We start from the raw sequence: 21,816 nt of genomic DNA, 5'->3' as shown, positions 1-21,816 counted from the left end.
GGCTCTGAGCAATGTTACAACACAGGTGACTTTCTCTCAGTTCTCTTGCATCCTGTGTGCTGCTTTTTGCTAAAATGCTGCTCACGCTGCTGTACGGACAGTTTTATATATTATGAGCAAGAAAAGGTTCAAAAGACCTCATGAAAGACGACACACGAAGTGAGGATACCCGGCCCGGAGGAAGCCCGGGGTCCCCTTCTGGAGCCAGGCCCAGAAGGAGGACTCGTCGGCGAGCGTCTGGTGGCCGGGCTTGCCACGGAGCCCGGCCGGGCACAGCCCGAAAAGGCAACGTGGGCAACACCTCCGCTTCTCCGTCCCGCGGGCCCACCACCTACGGGAAACAGCAATGGGGTCGGGTGCGCTGCCAGAAGGGTGGCAGTGAAGGCAGAGGGTCTCGACGGACCAGACCCGGGCGACAGAAGCTGGCTTTGGGGACGTGGAACGTCACCTCTCTGGGGGGGAAGGAGTCGGAGCTTGTGCGGGAGGTGGAGCGTTACCAGTTGGATCTGGTTGGGCTCACCTCTACGCACAGCGTCGGCTCTGGAACCTTACTTCTGGATAGGGGTTGGACTCTATTCTTCTCCGGAGTTGCTCAAGGTGTGAGGCGCCGGGCGGGTGTGGGGATACTCACAAGTCCCCGGTTGGGTGCTTCGTTGTTGGAGTCTACCCCAGTGGACGAGAGGGTTGCCTCCCTACGCCTGCGGGTTATGGGGGGGAAAACTCTGACTGTTGTGTGTGCTTATGCACCCAACAGCAGTTCAGAGTATACGGCCTTCTTGGAGACCCTGGAAAGAGTCCTGTATGGGGCTCCTGAAGGGGACTCTTTAATCTTGCTGGGAGACTTCAACGCACATGTGGGCAATGATGGAGACACTTGGAGGGGAGTGATTGGGAGGAACGGCCCCCCTGATCTGAACCGGAGTGGTGGTTTGTTACTGGACTTCTGTGCTAGTCATGGATTGGCCATAACAAACACCATGTTCGAACATAAGGATGCTCATAAGTGTACGTGGTACCAGAGCACCCTAGGCAGAAGGTCCATGATCGATTTGGTTATCGTATCATCGGACCTGAGGCCGTATGTTTTGGACACTCGGGTAAAGAGAGGGGCGGAGTTGTCAACTGATCACCATCTGGTGGTGAGTTGGGTCGAGTGGCGGGGGAAGCCTTTGGATAGACCTGGTAAGCCCAAACGTGTAGTTCGGGTGAACTGGGAACGTCTGGAGGAGGCCCAAGTTCAGGAGGCCTTCAACTCACACCTCCGGCGGAGCTTTTCGGGCATTCCTGTGGAGGTTGGGGACATTGAACCAGAGTGGTCGGTGTTCAAAGCCTCTATTGCCGAAGCCGCGGCGGGGAGCTGTGGTCTCAAGGTCCTAGGTGCCTCAAGGGGCGGTAACCCTCGAACCTCCGGGTGGACACCGGTGGTCAGGGAAGCCGTCCGACTGAAGAAGGAGGCCTTCAGGGATTTGTTATCCCGGGGGACTCCCGAGGCAGTTGCAAGGTACCGACAGGCCCGAAGGGCAGCAGCCTCAGCCGTGGCCGAGGCAAAGCAGCGGGTGTGGGAGAAGTTCGGAGAAGACATGGAAAAAGACTTTCGGGCGGCACCAAAGTTGTTCTGGAAAACTGTCCGACACCTCAGGAGGGGGAAGCAGGGAACCATCCAAGCTGTGTACAGTAAGGATGGGACGTTGTTGACCTCAACTGATGGAGTGTTAGGGCGTTGGAAGGAGCACTTTGAGGAACTCCTGAACCCGACAACTCCGCCCTCTATGTTAGAGGCAGAGCTGGAGTATGAAGGGGGATCGACACCAATCTCCCGGGGGGAGGTCACTGAGGTCGTCAAACAACTTCACAGTGGCAAAGCCCCGGGGGTGGATGAGATCCGCCCAGAAATGCTGAAGGCTCTGGGTGTTGAGGGACTGTCATGGTTGACACGTCTCATCAACGTTGCGTGGAAGTCGGAAACAGTACCGAAGGAGTGGCAGACCGGAGTGGTGGTTCCCCTTTTCAAAAAGGGGGATCAGAGGGTGTGTGCCAATTACCGAGGCATCACACTACTCAGCCTCCCCGGGAAAGTTTACTCTAAGGTACTCGAAAGGAGGGTCAGGCCGATTGTCGAACCTCAGATTGAGGAGGAACAATGCGGATTCCGTCCTGGTCGTGGAACGACGGATCAGCTTTTTACTCTCGCAAGGATCCTGGAGGGTGCCTGGGAGTATGCTTATCCAGTCTACATGTGTTTTGTAGACTTGGAGAAGGCATATGACCGGGTTCCAAGGGAGTCACTGTGGGAGGTGCTGCGGGAGTATGGGGTGAGGGGGTCTCTACTCAGGGCCATCCAATCTCTGTACTCCCAAAGCGAGAGCTGTGTCCGGGTCCTCGGCAGTAAGTCGGACCCATTTCAGGTGAGGGTTGGCCTCCGCCAGGGCTGCGCTTTGTCACCAATCCTGTTTGTAATATACATGGATCGGATTTCGAGGCGTAGTCGTGGGGGAGGGGGTCTGCAGTTCGGTGGACTAAGGATTGCACCACTGCTTTTTGCAGATGATGTGGTTCTGATGGCTTCATCGGTCTGCGACCTTCAGCACTCACTGGATCGGTTCGCAACCGAGTGTGAAGCGGCTGGGATGAGGATCAGCACCTCCAAATCTGAGGCCATGGTTCTCAGCAGGAAACCGATGGACTGTCCACTCCAAGTAGGGAATGAGTCCTTACCCCAAGTGAAGGAGTTCAAGTATCTCGGGGTCTTGTTCTCGAGTGAGGGAACAATGGAGCGTGAGATGGGTCGGAGAATCGGAGCAGCGGGAGCGGTACTGCAGTCTCTTTACCGCACCGTTGTGACGAAAAGGGAGCTGAGCCAAAAGGCAAAGCTCTCTGTCTACCGGGCCATTTTCGTTCCTACCCTCACCTATGGTCATGAAGGATGGGTCATGACCGAAAGAACGAGATCGCGGGTACAAGCGGCCGAGATGGGTTTTCTCCGCAGGGTGGCTGGTGTCTCCCTTAGGGATAAGGTGAGAAGTTCGGTCATCCGGGAGGGACTCGGAGTTGAACCGCTCCTCCTTCGCGTCGAAAGGAGCCAGTTGAGGTGGTTCGGGCACCTAGTTAGGATGCCACCTGGGCGCCTCCCTAGGGAGGTGTTCCAGGCACGTCCAGCTGGGAAGAGACCAAGGGGTAGACCTAGAACCAGATGGAGGGATTATATCTCTTCTCTGGCCTGGGAGCGCCTTGGGATCCCCCAGTCAGAGCTGGTTGATGTGGCCAGGGAAAAGAAAGTTTGGGGCTCTCTGCTGGAACTGCTACCTCCGCGACCCGACCACGGATAAGCGGGAGAAGATGGATGGATGGATGAGCAAGAAAGATTTTGTAGGATTTGTCAGTTATTATCGCCCCATTGTGACAGTGATAGTCCACAATCTCCAAGGAAGGACCTGAGGGAGGGGAAAGCTTGACCATTCCTCTCTCATGTATCAGTCTTTTTGTCACAGTGATGTCCTCAGGGGGAGATGGCATATCTCTGGTGCTGCTGGACCAATTGTGAAAAATGCTTTTTGTAGTACCACAACAAAACTGAATCAAGCAGTAACACTTCAATCTTCAGTTCAGCATCAAGACAGGATCGGCCAGGCGTTTTCTTATGGCCAATTAACTGTTCTCTCATTTGTATGCAATGCGGCTTGATACAAATGATGGAGTCTGAAGTCAATATAACATACATTTTACCCCAGAGATGACAAGTAAACCCAGTGCAGGGGATATAAAGAAAAATAACAATTGACTTGCAACAAACCCTTTTTTTTATCAAAGAGATAAACCCTGAGGTTCCTTGCAAGCAAGTTGCGAAAATAATTCAAAGCAAAACACTAAAAAAGTAAAATCATAAAAAAATCAAAGCAATATAGTCGACAATATATATATTATCCATTTGAAATAGTTTGAGCCCTTCAAGAGAGATAAATTATAGTCATTAAACACAGACAATTATTTTTTTATGTCATGTGTAGACAGGGAACTTCGAGCATTTCACAGGCGAGAACCTTTTACATCACGCTCCTTCTGTTCTGCACAGGTGAAACTTAAAAATAATTAATGTCCGATCATTACATTTCCATGTCAAATTTATCTGAGTTCAGTTTGAAGGTTTGGTGCCATAATCAAATAACTGTAAGAATCTGCTGTTGAATCATTAAAAACCTTATTTCTGCATATTAGATTAGGCGTTTTGATTCATCACAATGTAGCAGCTATCCATATTCCTGTTCTGAGTTATACAAGTAAGAAGAGAGGAGGGGGGACACGCCATAAAAAGGTGTCTATGTGTAACCCTCCCAGTATAACCCCTGTATATCGCTTCCACTCTCCTCTGGGTGAACCATGCTGGAGAGACTGATGAAAGGAAACAGTTCACTCAGTGGCCCAGATAAGGGCCTCACGTGGCTGCCATCCTACTGTAATTAACTTTTGTCAAAGTGATTAATCATATGTCTATAAAGGTGGAGTGCAGGAGGCTGCCAGGGACCTGTGAAGTGAACTGTAGCTACATTTTTGAGAGGGATTATAATTCTTAGTAAAAAAACAAGTGCATTAATCCATATGCTAAACAATACATATTAGGGATGTCAAGATACCAACAGTTTAGAGCTCATACCATTAATACTTACATTTGACCTGTTTTTCTCCAGTACCAAGGATACCGCCTCGTTTTCAGAATGTTGGCATTGACTGGGTTCCGAAGTATCAGTTCTTACAACAAGTCCTCCAACTCATACGACCAAATAGGTTGAATGTTCAAGCGCTTATTACGACCTATAATCACGTTTTAAAGTTTGCGACCTCTAGTGCTCCCGTTGAATGCAAATGCTACGGAGGGTCGTATATTCACAAATAATCATCTCTGGAAAATCCTAAATTGTAGGATAGTTTGGCCATTAAAATGTTTTTTGATTTGATTTCTAGCGAGAAGTGTATACTGTACTTTCAGAATCCACGTCCAGTCGATGTGTAGGATCTATAGTTTGATAGATATTATGAAGATGATTTGAGGTCTCGCCAGGAGAACGTGTAACGGCAGCGTCCTTAGCGTCAACCCTCACTGGGTGAAAACAGTATTTCGGGTCTCGAAGTTTCCATAATAAAACCGTATTACCCCCACTGTCAAATGATTTTTAAAGCTATATATGCAGTACTCATCCACTAAAAACATCAGTGCTACACTTTAAAACGTGACGTTGGGTCGTAATAAGCTGCTGAACAATCGACCTATTTGGTCGTTTTTCGTAGGACAGGCTGGTTCTTGTGACATACCTAAGAAAAATGCACTACTAAAGGAAACATGAGATTCTGCAATTTACACCCAAAGTGTCTCTGACTTTTGAAAATTGTCTACAACACAAACAAACACACACACACACACACACACACACACACACACACACACACACACACACACACACACACACACACACACACACACACACACATTATGAATTGAATACCTGAATGAGTAAAGCATAGGTCATGCCAGCAGCAACACACACATTTACACACTCCTGCTATGCACCAGCATGGAGCCCATAAGGGTAATTAAAACAAGCACACCATCTGATCTGAGGTTGAACGTTGTTACTGTAAACTGGTTTCACTCCAGTTGATCTGTGACCTGCATATTTGACTTTATCTGACTGAAACCCCATTGAGCCGAGCAGTGTAACCTGCTGCTGACAGCATGTTATTAACTAATGAGCTACTCCATTGTTCAGCACTAAAACATTCAGAAAATCTGGTAATAAGGGATATTAAAGGTCCAATGTATATAATTTGATTGTTCTATTACCATAAATAGACCACAGTACTCGTAACTATGTCTTTGAAGTGTATAATAACCTTTTAAAGGGGCCTATTATGCTCTTTAGCGTTTTCCCTTTTATGTAGTGTGTATGTTTTCTTGGTTTCCTTGCATGTAAAGGGTCTGCAAAAGCTAAAATCCCAAAGTTCACCTATCTTATTTCCAGATTCTGATACATGACAGCTTCCAGTACAAAGGCTTTATAAATTGTTGTGATTCCACACATCACAGCGATGTATAGGTCGTAAACATAAATAACCTTTGACATTAATGAAAGGAAACACGAGGCAAAACAATCCAGACAGACTCATCAGGGCAAAGTTAGCGTTGGATTGTAAAAGACACGCCATTTTTATGTATTTGTTTTGATGTCATAAAAAAAAACTACCAAGAATGAAATTAGAATAGTCAAATTTAATTAGAGAACGAACAAACATTTTTAGAGGTATATAAACACACTTTAATAAGTCACAAAGCTGCCTTTTCAATGCCAAGGATAAAAGAAAATATAGGAATGAGGCTGAACAAACAGTTCTCAAAATAAAAATAAAGGGAGATACTGCCGGTTTAAATAAATTAACAGATAAAGGCTTAAACGTGAGAAGAATAAAGTTGCTCTTGTAGAAATACTGTCGCTAGAGGGTTTTCATAAAACTCCATTTGAGGTTTTGTTTTTTCAAAGCCTTTTTACTTCTGTCATCATTTCTCGAAGCATTTGAAAAGAGTCTTGAAGAACAGCCAACGGTTTGGTGTGGAGAGGGAGCACTAGTGAAGGGCCAGAGGAGAACAAAGAACCCAGTGCCGATTTGATTATAATATCACACCTATTCAGAGAGTTAATGTGGTGTCTCAGATGTCAGGCCGCCTTCTTTCTCTCTCATGCTGTCCTCTTCCTTTACTCACTTATCCCTCTCCGTTCCTCTCCTACTCTCATACTCTCCTTTCTCTGTGCTTTGTGCCAGGATCAGCCCTTACTCTAGGGGCTTTGAAGAAATCCTTTCAAAGCAGAATGCAGCCAACTGAAATGTCATTCTCCGATCAGATGTCTTTTAAACAAGGCCTGTCATATTATTTGGTATGCTTGCTTTCATTAGCTCTTTGTTCAGTTCGCAAACACAATCTCTCAATAAAACCACTTGTGGCTCCCTGGTTATGCTTCACAAAGAAAATTATACAACACATTGGAAAGAAGGAAGTGCTATTCTTCAAGAGGATATGGTGATTTATGTCATGATCACACTCATATTAGTCACTCTGATAGTAGAAGAGTTTACCAAAGACCACATTTGTCTTGAATGAAGCAAACTTGCTTTTACTTGACCAAAGTGATGCTGCCTTTAGCGGGGGACTCATCAGGATAAGGTTTATCGGTGCAGACTCATACACACATATTTAAGTTTCTGCTGTAGGGCTAGGTTTTAAGGTTGTATCATTATTGAGATAGGAAAGAAACATTTTTCAGAAATGCTAGGGTCCTGATTAAAACATTTGTTCTACTTTTAAATCAAATGCTTTTCAAGTATTAAAGTCATTTTTGGTCCCTTTTGAAATAATTGAGCGATTCCGTTTCACTTCCGTTTTCATTTACACTTGTAATTTAAAGTACAATGTCTCAAAAATGTTCAGATTGATTGCCCCAATATTACATTTAGACATTAATGTTTCCTTTAGTTTATTATACCTCAGGTGATGCCTCATCTGACAGTGTAATGTGTCAAATACTTTGATAAATAACCTTTTAAAACTGATAACCCATTCCCATCAGCCTCTGCGGTATTTTATGTTTAGCGATGATTCGAAAATGTTGACATGCTAATATGCTAATATGCCAAACTAAGATAGCTAGCATCGTCATTGTGAGCATGTTAGCAGAGGTGGGAGAAGTACTCAGATCTTGTACGAGAGTAAAAGTAGAAGTACCGTACTGTTACAAGTAAAATGCCTGCATTCAAAAGGTTACTCAAGTAAAAGTACAAAAGTATTAGCCTCAGAATATACTTAAAGTACCAAAAGTAAAAGTACTTAATAAGAATCAGTCCAACAGATACAAAGTAATAGAACAATGTTTGATTGATTTACATGTAATTTTGTTTGAATGTTATTTAAAACATCAGAGCTTGAATAACCCAGCATGATCATAACCACAATATCATTATAAAGTGATAATATGTTTTCCTGCTGTAGTGATGCTCTGGTCTTCAACGGAATTACTGAGAGAGAGTTTGCTAAAACACATGTAACATCTACATTGTGAAAATACACAGAATAGATACATGTAGAGGGAACTTTTAAATGTTTATGAACATGCTGCTTTTCATGAAATGTTGTCTACTTACGCCTAAGCTGTTGTGAAATCAGATATTTTTTATGTGCATGGCCAAAAGCATTACCAATAAGGATTTAATTGTGGTATTTGTAAAATAAAACTTAAAAAATTACAATAATCAACAAATAATCAAAAACTCGACTCAATATATGAGTGCAGGTAGCTGGAGAGAGATTATCTTACCCAACATCACCTGAAATAGCATTATTTTAATGGTGCTGAATTATCTACGAAATAGGGATGCTCCGATCGATCGGCCGCCGATCGGTATCGGACGATATTCACTCTTAATAGTGTGATCGGTGCTCTCTATAAAGGCCGATCAGGAGAGCCGATCAGATGACACAAAATACATAACACTTTTCTCTGTGCAAAAGAAGCTTGACAAAATGGCTTCACCGGTCCGGCAGTTTTTTAAGGTGTCCGAAAAAGACAATAAAATAGAGGTATGCAACGTGTGTGAAGCAGAAATCCTGCAGCTCAGCCCGCTGTGACGGACCAGTGAGCGAAGCAACACACACACTAAGAGTTGGACCTAACACACTTAGCTAGTTTATCTACCTCTGGAACAAGCTAAACTAGTTATAAATATGTTTATTCTTTCACGGTCGGGTCACTCATTACTGGATCAGTGAGCTGCATGAGACGATACTGACAGGCTGTCAGGAGAGAGAGAGAGAGAGAGAGAGAGAGAGAGAGAGAGAGAGAGAGAGAGAGAGAGAGAGAGAGAGAGAGAGAGAGAGAGAGAGAGGAATGTCATTGTTATGTTATTATCCAAAGTTAATGTAAACTTGAATAATGTACTTCATTTGAATGTAATAATTATGTTGTTTGTTGTTTGTGGAAGCGCATCATATTGAAAAATGAATCTGAACTTTCCGATCCGTTAAAATTATAACTGAAGCAATATAAAAATGAGCCCCATTAACTGAGTTTTAAACATCACTTTAAATGGAAGATCCCCATAGCCCCCACCCACCCTATGATCGGAACGGTGATCGGTATCGGCCGATTCTGATTCCGGAGATCGGCCCCAAAAACCCTGATCGGAGCATCCCTACTACAAAATATTATCATGCATATTTGATTGATAGGATATCAATATTTCATATATTTTCCCATATCACTCTTGTCATTATTAAAGTTATATCGCAACAACCCTTGAGCACACGCGGGAAATGGCTAATTCTTCATTGATTATACCTCTATAACTGCTCCCAAAAGTTTAATCAAGTGGCTCCAGACAAATTAACAAGGAGCTTAAAAATGAATGGGCCAACTGAGAGAAGTGTCTCAATCAGCACTATGCCGGTAAAAGTTCTCTGACACCTGGAGGGAAAAGTCCCTATTGCTGTAACTCTGTATCTCTGGAGAATTTAAAAGTCTTTTCTTCGCCATGCTTCCGGGAGTTGATAATTGGGTTGAGACTCAGGAAATACTCATTAAGACGTTGTCAGTCGCCAGCGGAGACTCAATGTGTTTAGACACTAGTGAGACTGCAGGTATTCAACAGCCCTTCTCCTCTCCAGCTGGAGGGCAAGTGTGTGTGTGTGTGTGTGTGTGTGTGTGTGTGTGTGTGTGTGTGTGTGTGTGTGTGTGTGTGTGTGTGTGTGTGTGTGTGTGTGTGTGTGTGTGTGTGTGTGTGTGTGTGTGTGTGTGTGTGTGTGTGTGTGTGTGTGTGTGTGTGTGTGTGTGTGTGTGTGTGTGTGTGTGTGTGTGTGTGTGTGTGTGTGAGTATTCTGTGCACGAGTTTAATAAACTCACAGGTCCATGGAGCACCATCTGCCTGCACAATGTTTGATGGAGCAGGAGCTGGTTGTGAGGGACACCCCTGTCACACACTATGTGGGACAAACTATTGACAGAAACACCTGTTTATTGTCTCACCCTTTCCACTATCTCCCCTGGAGCAGCTGTTTGAATGCATGGAGTTTACGACAGGAGGCTACACAAACCTCTCAGCCGGTCATTGCTTTCGTATACAAAGTTGCTTGTAAATAAAAACAGACAGTTAAGAGCATTCAAATGGGTTCCTGTTTTTAGTTGAAGGGGTTTTATGCAAGCTTGTTTCCTGGCACACTGAGTTATATATTATGTAAATAGTGTGTTCAGGCATCACCCTATTTCCATTTATAAAGGTCCACTCAAATGAAATGAATTGTGAGCTTTCAGGGGTTAAAAACCCATTTATTTTCTGAATGAAGGATTTTAGCCATAATGACGTGACCACAAATAAGTTAGACCACACATTTTTTTATTATAGAATAATGCTATATGCTCCTCTTGAAGCCCAAAGTATGTTGATATTAACCTTGTTTTTATAATAATGGGTGGTTGCTATCTCATTATTTACAACACTATCCACAACCCTAAAGTGTAACAGTAACATCTCTGATTGGTGGAACTCGCTGTTGTCAGAGCTGGCGACCCATGTACTGGGGCTAGGTCCCAATGCGGAGGACCTGGGTTTGATTCTGATCTGGCACCGTTTGGCTCTCCTCTGTCTTCCCTTTTCAACATTGTCACCTAAATTAAGGCACTGGTCGCCAAAATCCTTAAAAAATAAAATAAATGTAAACCACACAAACAGCCAGTAAAGGTGTGTCTGCTTATTGGTTAGCTCCCTAAATACAACCAGATAAATATGGCAACTCTCTTATATTACAACAAAATGTTTTGAAGCGACTAGTAAATAATCAGCAACAGTTCAATTAAAAGTGTATCGATAGTTTTCAGATGCGATCACCATTGGCTATGTATATGGGTTGTGAAGTTCCCTCAATCTTAAAGTGTGTACTGTTAGTAAATATCATAGTTTTTGGCTTAGTTTACTTCTAAACGCTTACTACCAGTATTTTCTGAAACTTCAATAAGGCGAAGATTGACTTCCAGATAAATTGAAAAAGTTGGCAATCACTGTTCAGCTCTTTCCTGTTTTCTAATGGGAGTTTCTGACCCTAAGTGTCCGGCCTCAATATGTCTATATTCAGTGAATAGTTAATCACTTTGTCAAACTTCTAGGTGATGGGATAATTAAAAGGAGCCTCAAGGTGTCTACCCATTGATCGTTTGATCTCCCCCTGCCTGCCTCAGATGAAATTGATTAGAGCACTATCTATGATAGGGAAGAAGTAGAACACACACACACACACACACACACACACACACACACACACACACACACACACACACACACACACACACACACACACACACACACACACACACACACACACACACACACACACACACACACACACACACTCAACTTTCACAACAATATCATCAATAATAATCAGGTGGACTTTTCAAGAATATGAATATCAGGGGCACGATGACTCAGAGAAAATGAGGTAAACACACGGTAGGTTTGAGTCCGAGCTTGTGCAGTGAATGCTAGTATAAATGCAATTGAACAGGATATTAGAACAATTATAAACGTTCAATTGCAAACCAGAAGCTGGCATGGATGGAAGCATAAAAACAATGAAATCCCAAATATACATTCCTAGGACTATTTTACTACTATTGCCATTGCTTAAATCAACATGTGATATGCTGTTAAAATGACCTAGCTTTATCTAGCTAAGAAAACACTAACAAGGAGCTTGTGTAATGTAATTACGCTGTACAATAGGCTCAGCTAGAACAGTACCTTAGTGGTCATCAGTTGGCCCATAAATGGCCTCCTATAGGCTTTTTAGTGTGTTAAACAAGGGCATGATGAAAAGCCTGTCCTTTTTCCTATTCCTATTGTTATATTTAATGTGCAAAAAGTTACTTTAATGATTTCAGGCTTGTTGCATTTGATTCAAAACAGGTAGCCTAAATTTCTTTCCTTTTTGTGTGAATTCCACTTTGGTTTTTACTCCTCTGATTTTTGCATCATGAGTTGATAAAAAGAGTATACATGCATTCAGAGGTGAATCTCAAACACACGAGAGAGCTCCAGCAGCATTTTCAGTGAAACAAATGGATGACATGTATTAAGCATGTGACAGTTAACACCCCCAGTAGGGAGACAAATAAATGTTGTTTTTACCAGCCCCTACCTCCTGTTATTTATACGCCACAGTCAACATTTCTATTAGGCATGAATTATGGCAACACATGATTATCCCTGCTATGATCATTATAAATACCTTCCCCCTCGCTGTATGTATGAGCAATATGTATCCAATTGTTGTATAGATTACAAATGCTGGCTGGCCGGTAAATGAATTACATATCTAATTTGAGCTCCAGGAAAGCTACGTTATAAACAAGCGCAGATCCCTCTCCCTGGCTTGTGTAGGAAAGTAGAATAATTATACCTAATTTATGTTGTAAGCCTGGATAATATGGGTTCAGTTTGGGTTTTATTTAATCTTATATCCTTCATTTTCAACAACAAAAAACGACTGAAATCAGGTGTAAAGATTCAAAGGCAATAGAGTATCTTAGTCCCTGAATGATCGCTATGATTTTAATGCAGAGAAAAATAATTTGTCTTTTCATGCAAGGCCTGAAAGTCTTGATCTTTAATGCTCCAAAGAATAGTGGAAACTGTGTGTGAAAATCCGCCTTAAGCCACACGGGAATGTTTAAAATGGATGAGAATAAATCGTGCGATGTATGCTTATACTTTGATCCTGTACTGCATGGCTGTAGGGACCTTTTTTCTCTTTCTTTCAACCAGACTATATTATATGTATGAATTTCTAAATGTGTTTTCCTGACCTTTTCCCTAGAGATGTCAAGAGTGTTTATTGGAGCTTTTAACACTGCTATGTGAGCATGAAGGTGCATATTTGCATGATGTTTTTTTGCCCTTATCCAGTCAATTTGATGGTAGATTCCAGCCTCTAGTGGGCTATTAAAAGAGCTTTCAAGCTTTGTCAAAGGCTCTTACAGTAATGTAAAACATGGCGATAAGTGTTAGCTTGTGCTTAAGTTGGATTAATTTAATCACTCACGTGGCTAATCATTCATCTCGTAATGATTTTTAATGATTCAACTCTTAAATAGATTATCTGAAGATTACCACTGCATAATTGTGTGTGCATGTGTATATGTGTGTGTGCCCCATTTCTGATGCGGAAACAATAACTGTAAAACCTTAATACGGTCTTTTTATTCTGTCAGTAAAATTCCTCTTTTTTCTTAAAAGTTTTCCATTTTCCATTATTCTCCTTATTTATATCGCTCCATGATTAACAACACTTTCTTGATTTACTTTTTCTTCCGTTCAGGTCAAGGTCATTCTCCCTTGTTTAACCCTGAATCACTGTGTGTTTCTTTTCCAGACCCTGCCGACCACAACATATGAGTTAGAGATTGTGGCCAAGGACATGGCAGGAAGTGAGGTGGGACTAACAGGAACCGCCACGGCAACCATCACCATTACTGACAAGAACGACCATGCCCCTGAGTTCACACATACGCTGGTAAGAAATATTATTCTTTTTATATCCGTCTTTCTTTTGAGCTGGGGATTCTCTTTTTGTTTCGTTTGAGTTTGTTTAGCCTGGTCAGAGGTCAGGGTGAGTGAGAGCTGATGATTAAACTTAATTGTTTTTAAAGACAGAGTTCACATCAAAAGGGCAGAAACTGGTCAATAGCCAGTATAAAACAAGGTCTCCTGGTGGAGGAATGACTTTCTTACATTTCAGTTTTGTTTTTTATTGAGGCATGTGGTGAGCTCTGTTCTTTGTTACTCAGGCGGGTTAGGGTTACTACTAGCATTCAAAAAAGAATTAGAGAATATGACATTATAGGGACTGTTATTAATGTGCAGAATACGAGCACATTGCTCTGGTCCACTCAGATTGTGCATTATCCTTGGTCCTTGGAGGCACCCTTACATTACGATCACTATCCGAACAGACAAAATATCACATATTGTGATCATGTTCAGGTTCATACTGTGCAGGAAGTGTTTCATTTTTTACAACAGAAGGTTATGATGAGTCATAACAACAACAAATTAGATGCTTTTGGTGTTAATGAGTGAGTAAGGGCAGTATTTCTGTTAAAAAGAGACGTGTGGGTATAATGTGGCTCTGTTGTAGTACAGAGGGAATTATTGCTGTTCACTTATTTCTGAATTTATCACGACATTAGGTAAAAACAGAGGAACTGTAAATATTGCATTACTAGAAACCAATACAAAGAGCAAAGTGAAATGCTAGCAGAAGGTCATCCGAGCCACGCTCAGTTGCCCCCACACATTCACCCACTCACAAATTATTTAACTCAACGTGACCTTGTATTACTCTCCTTGTTTTGTAAAGGTAAAGCTCAGATCACATGGTGGGCAAAGAACATATGTGACATGTCATAGCACATCACTGTAACTGGGTTGAATGGGTGCAGAGGCAAGATAAGGGGATCTGTGAGCAGGAGTGGGAGTAGTGGTTCAGGGATGGTTTGTTTAGTCAGCATTGCCTCAAGGCATTAGTGTAAAGCTAACAGTCTAAACCGGTGCCTGGCAGTCACGCTGTAAAATAAAACCAACATGTACACATTTCTGAAAAGCACACAATTTCAACTGTTGGCCATTTGTGCCACCTCATTATATATTTTTCAAAAGTTGATGCAATGGTTGTTTTCTTTCCCTCTTCATCCCTCCTTCTGACCTCTGGAGGTAAAAGAGAAAAACGGTCTATGAGGTCCGGTAGAAAAATAACCTCCATGCGCCTCTCGGTGCGGTTGTAACACTGACTTTTGTTGTTCTTAATGGAAACGCCCGCAGTTGTTGTCATGTTTTAAGACACATCACACATTACCCCAACCAAAACCTCCCCTACAGGCGTCCCATGATGCATTGGGGTGACAGGGGAGCTTGTAAGGAACGCAGCTCAGATGTGAAATGTTACAGCTCAGAGGGTTTCGGCAGGGCCGCGGAGAGTGCACCATGTCCGTGTCCTAGTTAATGTTCTCATTTCTCACTGGGAAGAGATCCGTTTATCGGCGTGGAGAAATTGAGCTTTTTAAAAACAAGCGTTTGAAGGCGCTAAGCTCCCTGTATAAATCCTCTACCTTCCATTCTCCCTGACCGCTCCCCACCTGCCCATGAATCATCTCTGACCTCCCAGATGACCGCCATCATGTTGTGAGTGTGTTTGCGAGTGCTCTGGGTTTGTGTCAGCAGGCTCTCAAGCTTTCACCGCATCAATTATTCAACTAAATATATATATATGTATATGAACTTTCCAAAAGCCCCTACTCTTGTGTTGTCTTTTTCTGACGACTTGTGAGCTTTGAGTCTGTGTGCAGAACTCTAGCAGAGAAAGATAGAGAAGGATGAGTGCAAAGAGTCCAACCTAGATACAGAGAGAAAGATGAAACCAAGCAAACAAATGTACAGGAGAAGGGTTCCTTCCTGTTATTATTAATTAAATCGAGTCTTGATGTTTTTTTTTCAAGTTGACTTTTTGTTTGAATTCAGCAAACATAATCCCCACGTAGCGCGCCTCATTATTTCCTCAGACCTACCTAGCACAGCTCCTTGCACAGAGACAGATATTCATAGCTTGTGAAGTCTTCGCCTTACGGCCCGTCCACACGGCGGCGTGCGTTGAAGCTTCAACGCTTCTGCCCATTCACTTTTAATGGGTTGACGTAAAGCTTTGCCGAACTGCATTGTGGGAGCGTCGCTTTGCTCGCTTCAAAAGTTGAGCAATGTTCAACTTTTGAAGCTTCGACGGAAGCATCAGCCAATCAAATCATATGCCAGTACAAGCTTTAGCCAATCAAACCGCGTTCTTGTGTGTCCGAGCGGGAGAGTCATGCGAGTCGAGTCGAGTTTCAGACACGCCCGCCGGCAAGCTTCAACGCACTCCGCCGTGTGGACGCTGCGTTAGATCACTGTTGCCTGCATCCTCAGATCAACCAGCGGGGAATGTGCTCTCCTCTTTCTCCCTAATTCATCTTTCCGCATTGAAGTTGTTGAAGTTAAACTTCATATCAAATAATTATAAAACAACTGAGCAACAGTGGTGTGCTTTGAAGAATGAATAATGATCAAGGTTCAAGGTTCTTTATTTGTCATACTAACATAGCTACAGAGTAGTTATGTCGATGAGAATCTTAGGTCACAGGCTTCTCCAACAGAGCAACACAATAATACAGAACCACAGAAAAATATAGTGCAAGTAAATATTAAAAATTAAATACAAAAAGAAAAACTGTTGTGAAAAAAAGTGAAGTAGTGAAATAAGAGTCTATATGCAAGCTATCGGAATGATATATTAGATAAATAGATAAATAATGACTAAGTAGCAGATGAATGTTATGGATGTTGTTTCAATAGTTCAGGTGTTTAACAGTCTTAATGCCTTTGGGATGAAGCTGTCTCTGAATCTGGTGGTTTTAGTCCGGATGCTGCGGTAACGCCTGCCAGACGGCAGCAGACTGAACAGTTTGTGGCTGGGGTGATGGGGGTCTTTTATAATCCTGAGGGATTTCTTCCTGAGCCGCTGGGAGTAAAGGTCCTCCATGGATGGCAGCTCCGTTCTGGCGATGTTCTGTGCAGTTTTCACCATTTCCAAAAGACTCTACTCTTGTCCAGTGTTGGGTGTAACGCGTTACAAAAGTAACGGAGTTACAGTAATGTATTACTTTTTGCTGTAACGAAGTAATGTAATGCATTATTAATGAAATTTGGGTAATATACTACCCGTTACAATTCTCAGTAACGCAGTTAAATGGAATTTAATTTACCAACATCGCGAGATATTCCGACACCAGAGAAAAATTGTGCGGGTATATTAGTAAGCCTGGTGTTTACCCCATAAAGACCGCCTCGCTGCACATTATCCCGCTTATTACACGGCCATATACTGAACAAACTACAGAGCCCATTCCGTGTTCCTGTTATTGTTTACTTCCTCTCTGCCTTCTTCTGGTGATTTATCTGACGTCCAGCGCTCCATCTTTTAACCTATTTTCCTTTCTCTTTCTTGATCCTCCTTAGCAACTTTCATTATAGTGCTTGACAGTGGTCTGTACTGCTGTATTAACAACGTGTCACATGTTAAGAATTAACAATCAGAATTGAGTATTCAACTAAGCCGTGTAACAAAAGTTGTTAGTAGCCTTGATGGCCTACACAGTTGTTATGCTATACCAGCTGCACTAAACTACATTTTAGCATTTAAAATACCTAGCCATTCTTTTGCGGCTATTTTGGTAAAGTAACTCAAAAGTAATATAAAAGTAGTGTAACTCATTACATTTCAGAGACAGTGATATTTTAATGTAACTTATTACCTAAAAAAGACAGTAATAAGTCATGTGTACTACATTAGATTTTGGAAGTAACTTGCCCAACACTGCTCTTGTCTCAAGTTTTGTCCAAATGTACGGTAGTTGCTAAATTGTCCACATCGGTGTCAAGACAATGTGTTATGCCTGCCTTCTGAGATAAATTATAGTACCTTCATCGTCAGTCAAAAAATAAATGTATGCCTCTATAAGATCCCATATGTAGGGGAGGTATCACATTGCTCTTTGTTTGGTACTTACAACTTTAAAGCAGCTTTTTAGAAGTCAAAAGTGACATTTACTGACAAATTATTTTATGCTGAATCTTACAATACAGAACCACTATCACTGATATTGACAACACTTAAAACCTTTAATTATAGACATTCAAATTAGCTTAACAGCATGCTATTCTGCAGTTTCTATTCTCCTTACATTGTTCTTTGTAAAGATGGAAGATTCGGTGTAATCTGTCTTCCATTTTTAACATCATAAGCTAAGGTATCCTTTTTTATTACATTTAGCTTCTGAATAGTGGATTGGGCTCGGACCTGATTATTTTTTATAGTTAGGGCTTAATCCTGTTTTTATGAGGAGGAGGAAAGAATCATATGGTAGCTCCGTTGTGCGAAAGGCCAGATATCTGTGCTCCGGTAGCGAATATGAATATTTCTCCTGAGGAATTTTATCTGCCAATCAAAACTGGGGTTTTATTATCTCCATGTGTTTATTCCAAGACTCACTGTGGGTTATTGTGCTGTGTTGAATTTCATATAATGTTGTCTTAAAGTGTTACTTGGTCACACTGTAGAAGGCACTGGTCTCAGATGCTGGAATACCCTTTTCTACCTCCCTACCTAGCCCCCTACCTCCTAGCCCATTTCCCCTTCACGTTTCCTCTTTTCCTCCTCAATTATATCATGTATCCTCTAATAAACTGATCCTTCATTTTCTTCCTTTGCACTCCTCTCCTCTTTGGCTCTGCTAATTCAACGCCATGTCAGTCCGGGCCTATTTCCCGCAGCTCCTCATAACAAGACCATGATGTACCTTATCACTTCTGTCACTCAGCCTCTCTGACAGCCTGTCTCGGTGTTTTTTTTTTTTTTTCCTCATTCAATTGTGCACTCTTTCTCCTGTGCCTGGCTGCCTTTCTGTCTGTTTCTTCTTCCTCTCTCTTTTTTTGTTTCTCCCCTCCCTCCTCTATGATGACCAGGAGAATATGCTCGCCTGCAATCCATCTGTCCTGCTGATAAAGACGTTAGCGGTGATGGGTGTAGCACCAGGCAGCGGGCAGCAGGGCCCTGTCAGTGCCGGTCTGTCTCGGGGGATGGCTAACGGGTGTCACGGATTAGTCCGGGCCTTGCATGATTGCTTCACTACCACTGAGATACACGGCGTGCTTACCCTGGGTGATACGGCGGCATAGCTGGCCAGCAATCTCTGTCACAAAGAGGAAGGGATTTGTGCAATGTATGTTAGGTTAGGGGCACATTACCCAAGAAGGATGGAGGTACAATTTTCCAAGTGTGTGTGTGTGCATAAGTGCATGTGTTATTTGACAAATTTGGTGATGTCCTTGAAACTTTTTGCAATCTGAAATTGTATTCTCCTGGTCAGCTCTTATCATTTCTCGAGATAAAAAATAAATCTAATTTAGAGAGAAAAAAGCCTCCTGCTGAAGCGTTTCTGGTCTACATTTGCGATTATATTTCTTTCTGCATTTGCTCCTTTATTTCATCAGCCGGTTTTTGACAAATGTGCATCTGAGGTCATTTGAATTACTTCATGTCAAGCGATTATGCTGCATAGAACAGTAGTCCATGAAGCGTACAGTATTATCAGGTGATTTCATTCAGATGCGGTGAATGGTGTGGTGCCACTTGACACCCTCACAGTCTCTAAAATAAAGAGTATAGAAGCACCAGGAATAGGTTTGAAATATTACTTGAAATAGCATCAAGCTTGCTGTCCCTGAATAGGGACGTTTGCTCGGAAAATCAGAGTGTTTGAAATCTGAAGGCCTGTCTTTCAACTTACCCTCAGTGGGGTTGTTTGAAAAGGATGCAAGCATTTCAAAATATTCTATTTCACATTTTCTTTAGTTTTTCCTCTCCCCTCTTACATCAAGATTCCCACCCCATCCAAATCTGTAAAGAAGCTAGTAATTAAGCATCTAAAATAAATGTAGTGGAATAAAAAGTACATTTGCCTACAAAATGTAGTGGCATAAAAGTATAAAGTAGCATATTGTGAAAATACTCTATATTACAAAATCCGGCTGATTTGGAGGAAAGAAACCAAAAGAATAAATAAATGAACAAACATTACTCCATAGGGGCATTTCTGTATTGCATTTTGCTTAATTTTATTCTGACTATGTGCTCACATTATGGGACCAGACCAACCACGAGCCTCACCCAAACATAAGCGGTTGTTGTGCCAAAGATATGTTGTTTCCCCATTCCACAAAGATGGCTGTCTCAGCTTGGGTTGTAAAATGATAAAACGCATCAGGCTGATGCGTTTTTGAGCAGAGCCAGAAGACGTGAGGTAAGTCTGGCAGTGCAGACATCATTCACGTTTTTTGATTAGATTACATTTGTGATCTGGCCTTACTAGACTTTCATCTGTCAGGCGTACTCATGTAGACGTACCATTCAATTAACAGTGCATCGTCCCAGGCCTCCTCAGGTATCTCACACCCTTGTTATTTGTACAATCTGCTTGAATTTGATAGAGTGTGATATTTATACTTGATACAATGACATTAAGCAAGTAGGTTACACACCTGGATGCAGGGAAATAACAGTTGCCAGTTTAGCAGGGAGGAAGAAATGTTTTTTTACAAATGTGGCCTTGGGTAAGAGCTTCAGTTCAAACCGGAGAGACGTGATGTATGGAATACATATTTATTGTTACACGTCATATAGATGAAATAATTGCCATGATAATACAACAGGAGAATGGAATGGTGTTTGGCGATTAGGCCCCGGTTTTCAGGATAATCATTCGGGAGGGAAAGAACCGCTCCGATGAAAATCCCCGGGGTCTAGACACTGGTGGTGGTGATAAGTAGGTTGGACCGGTCTGAAGGAGGAAGGTTAGCTTTGTCCTGGAGGAGACGGGAGGCGAGAGGGGTGGAGGAGGGTTGCGTGTGGTCACCTGAAATGACAACTGACAGGAAGGAAGAGCAGGCATTTAAGGATTTTAACGTGTGCAGCAATTGGCTGCTGAGGGGTGACGCCCACATGTTTAATGAGGGGGGCGAGAGCAATAGAGTGACGTGTAAGTTACTCATGGTTAGGTCTTCCTTATTGAACTTGCGCTAAAGCTTTCATTTCAAACCGGAGAGACGTGATGTATGGAATACATATTTATTGTTACACATCATATAGATGAAATAATTGCCATGATAATACAACAGGAGAATGGAATGGTGTTTGGCGATTAGGCCCCGGTTTGCAGGATAATCATTCGGGAGGGAAAGAACCGCTCTGATGAAAATCCCCAAAACCAGTGAGGTATAGAATACTGAGATGAACTGAGTTTCTTACCTTGTAGGGTGACTGTGGTGATCTGGGGAGGAAATAATAGATTGATATATGTATGCGGCAGGGGGCCGGAATCACTGCCGGAGCTTACGGGTCGTGCTGAGACTCTGACTGCCGAAATCAGTGCCGGTCTTATCTGAAAACGACCTGAGGGTCGCCTGCCTGGCTAGCAGGGCTTGACTACGCCGCCACGAAGGTCGATCGTCCTGCCGAAGCAGGGATCTTGTTTATGACGGAAACCGAAGTTTATGGTGGCCCACATGCCACGAGACCGAAGTCTACGGGGACCCGCAGTCCACAAGACCGAAGTCTACGGGGACACACGGTCCATTCTTCTTCTCTTTTTCTCTCTTTTACTCTCTCTTCTTTCTTTTCTCTCTTTCTTTTCCTCTCTTCTCTTATGACCTGACGTCGCAGGGTATGCATATTTACACAGACACATTTGAGCACAGGCCTGGGATTAGATACCTGCGTGCAGGAGAATGTAGCCCGTGACGTGTAGATGCAACGTGAGACGAGACATTATTCCCTGTGGGCGGGAGCCCACGGACTAGGACAGGGATGCAGTTTGAAATCCGATACCATAATGAACATGTATACTTGTAAACGTGTTATGAACCACCACCAGTTATATGCATAAATACCGTAGATAGGGTCTGAGAGATCGTTGGATGGCCAGCACGGTGCTGATGTCCTGCGAGTGTAGGTTGTGAAGGCGGAGGAGGACCGCCGTCTGGTTGCGAGCTGGCTTCCGGGCGGAGGTTCCGGAACGTCATAGTTAGGGTCTGAGAGATCTTGGGAAGCCGGTACGGCACTGATGTCCGGCCGAGTGTAGGATGTGAAGG

General features: G+C 42.8%; 1 protein-coding gene across 1 annotated transcript in view; it reads left to right on the top strand.

Annotated features, from left to right (window-relative positions):
- Nucleotides 1-21,816, top strand: part of cdh13 (cadherin 13, H-cadherin (heart)) — a 385,568-nt gene that overhangs the window by 295,429 nt on the left and 68,323 nt on the right. The window contains exon 9 of the mRNA XM_079681783.1: nucleotides 13,457-13,597. Within this exon, the coding sequence (XP_079537909.1) occupies nucleotides 13,457-13,597 (141 nt within the window). The remainder of the gene's footprint in view (nucleotides 1-13,456; nucleotides 13,598-21,816) is intronic.

This window comes from Notothenia rossii (assembly GCF_949606895.1).
Source record: "Notothenia rossii genome assembly, chromosome: 5".
NCBI classification, from domain to species: Eukaryota; Metazoa; Chordata; class Actinopteri; order Perciformes; family Nototheniidae; genus Notothenia; species Notothenia rossii.
The sequence above is the reverse complement of the archived record's forward strand: the minus strand, read 5'-3'. Positions and strand labels throughout refer to the sequence as shown.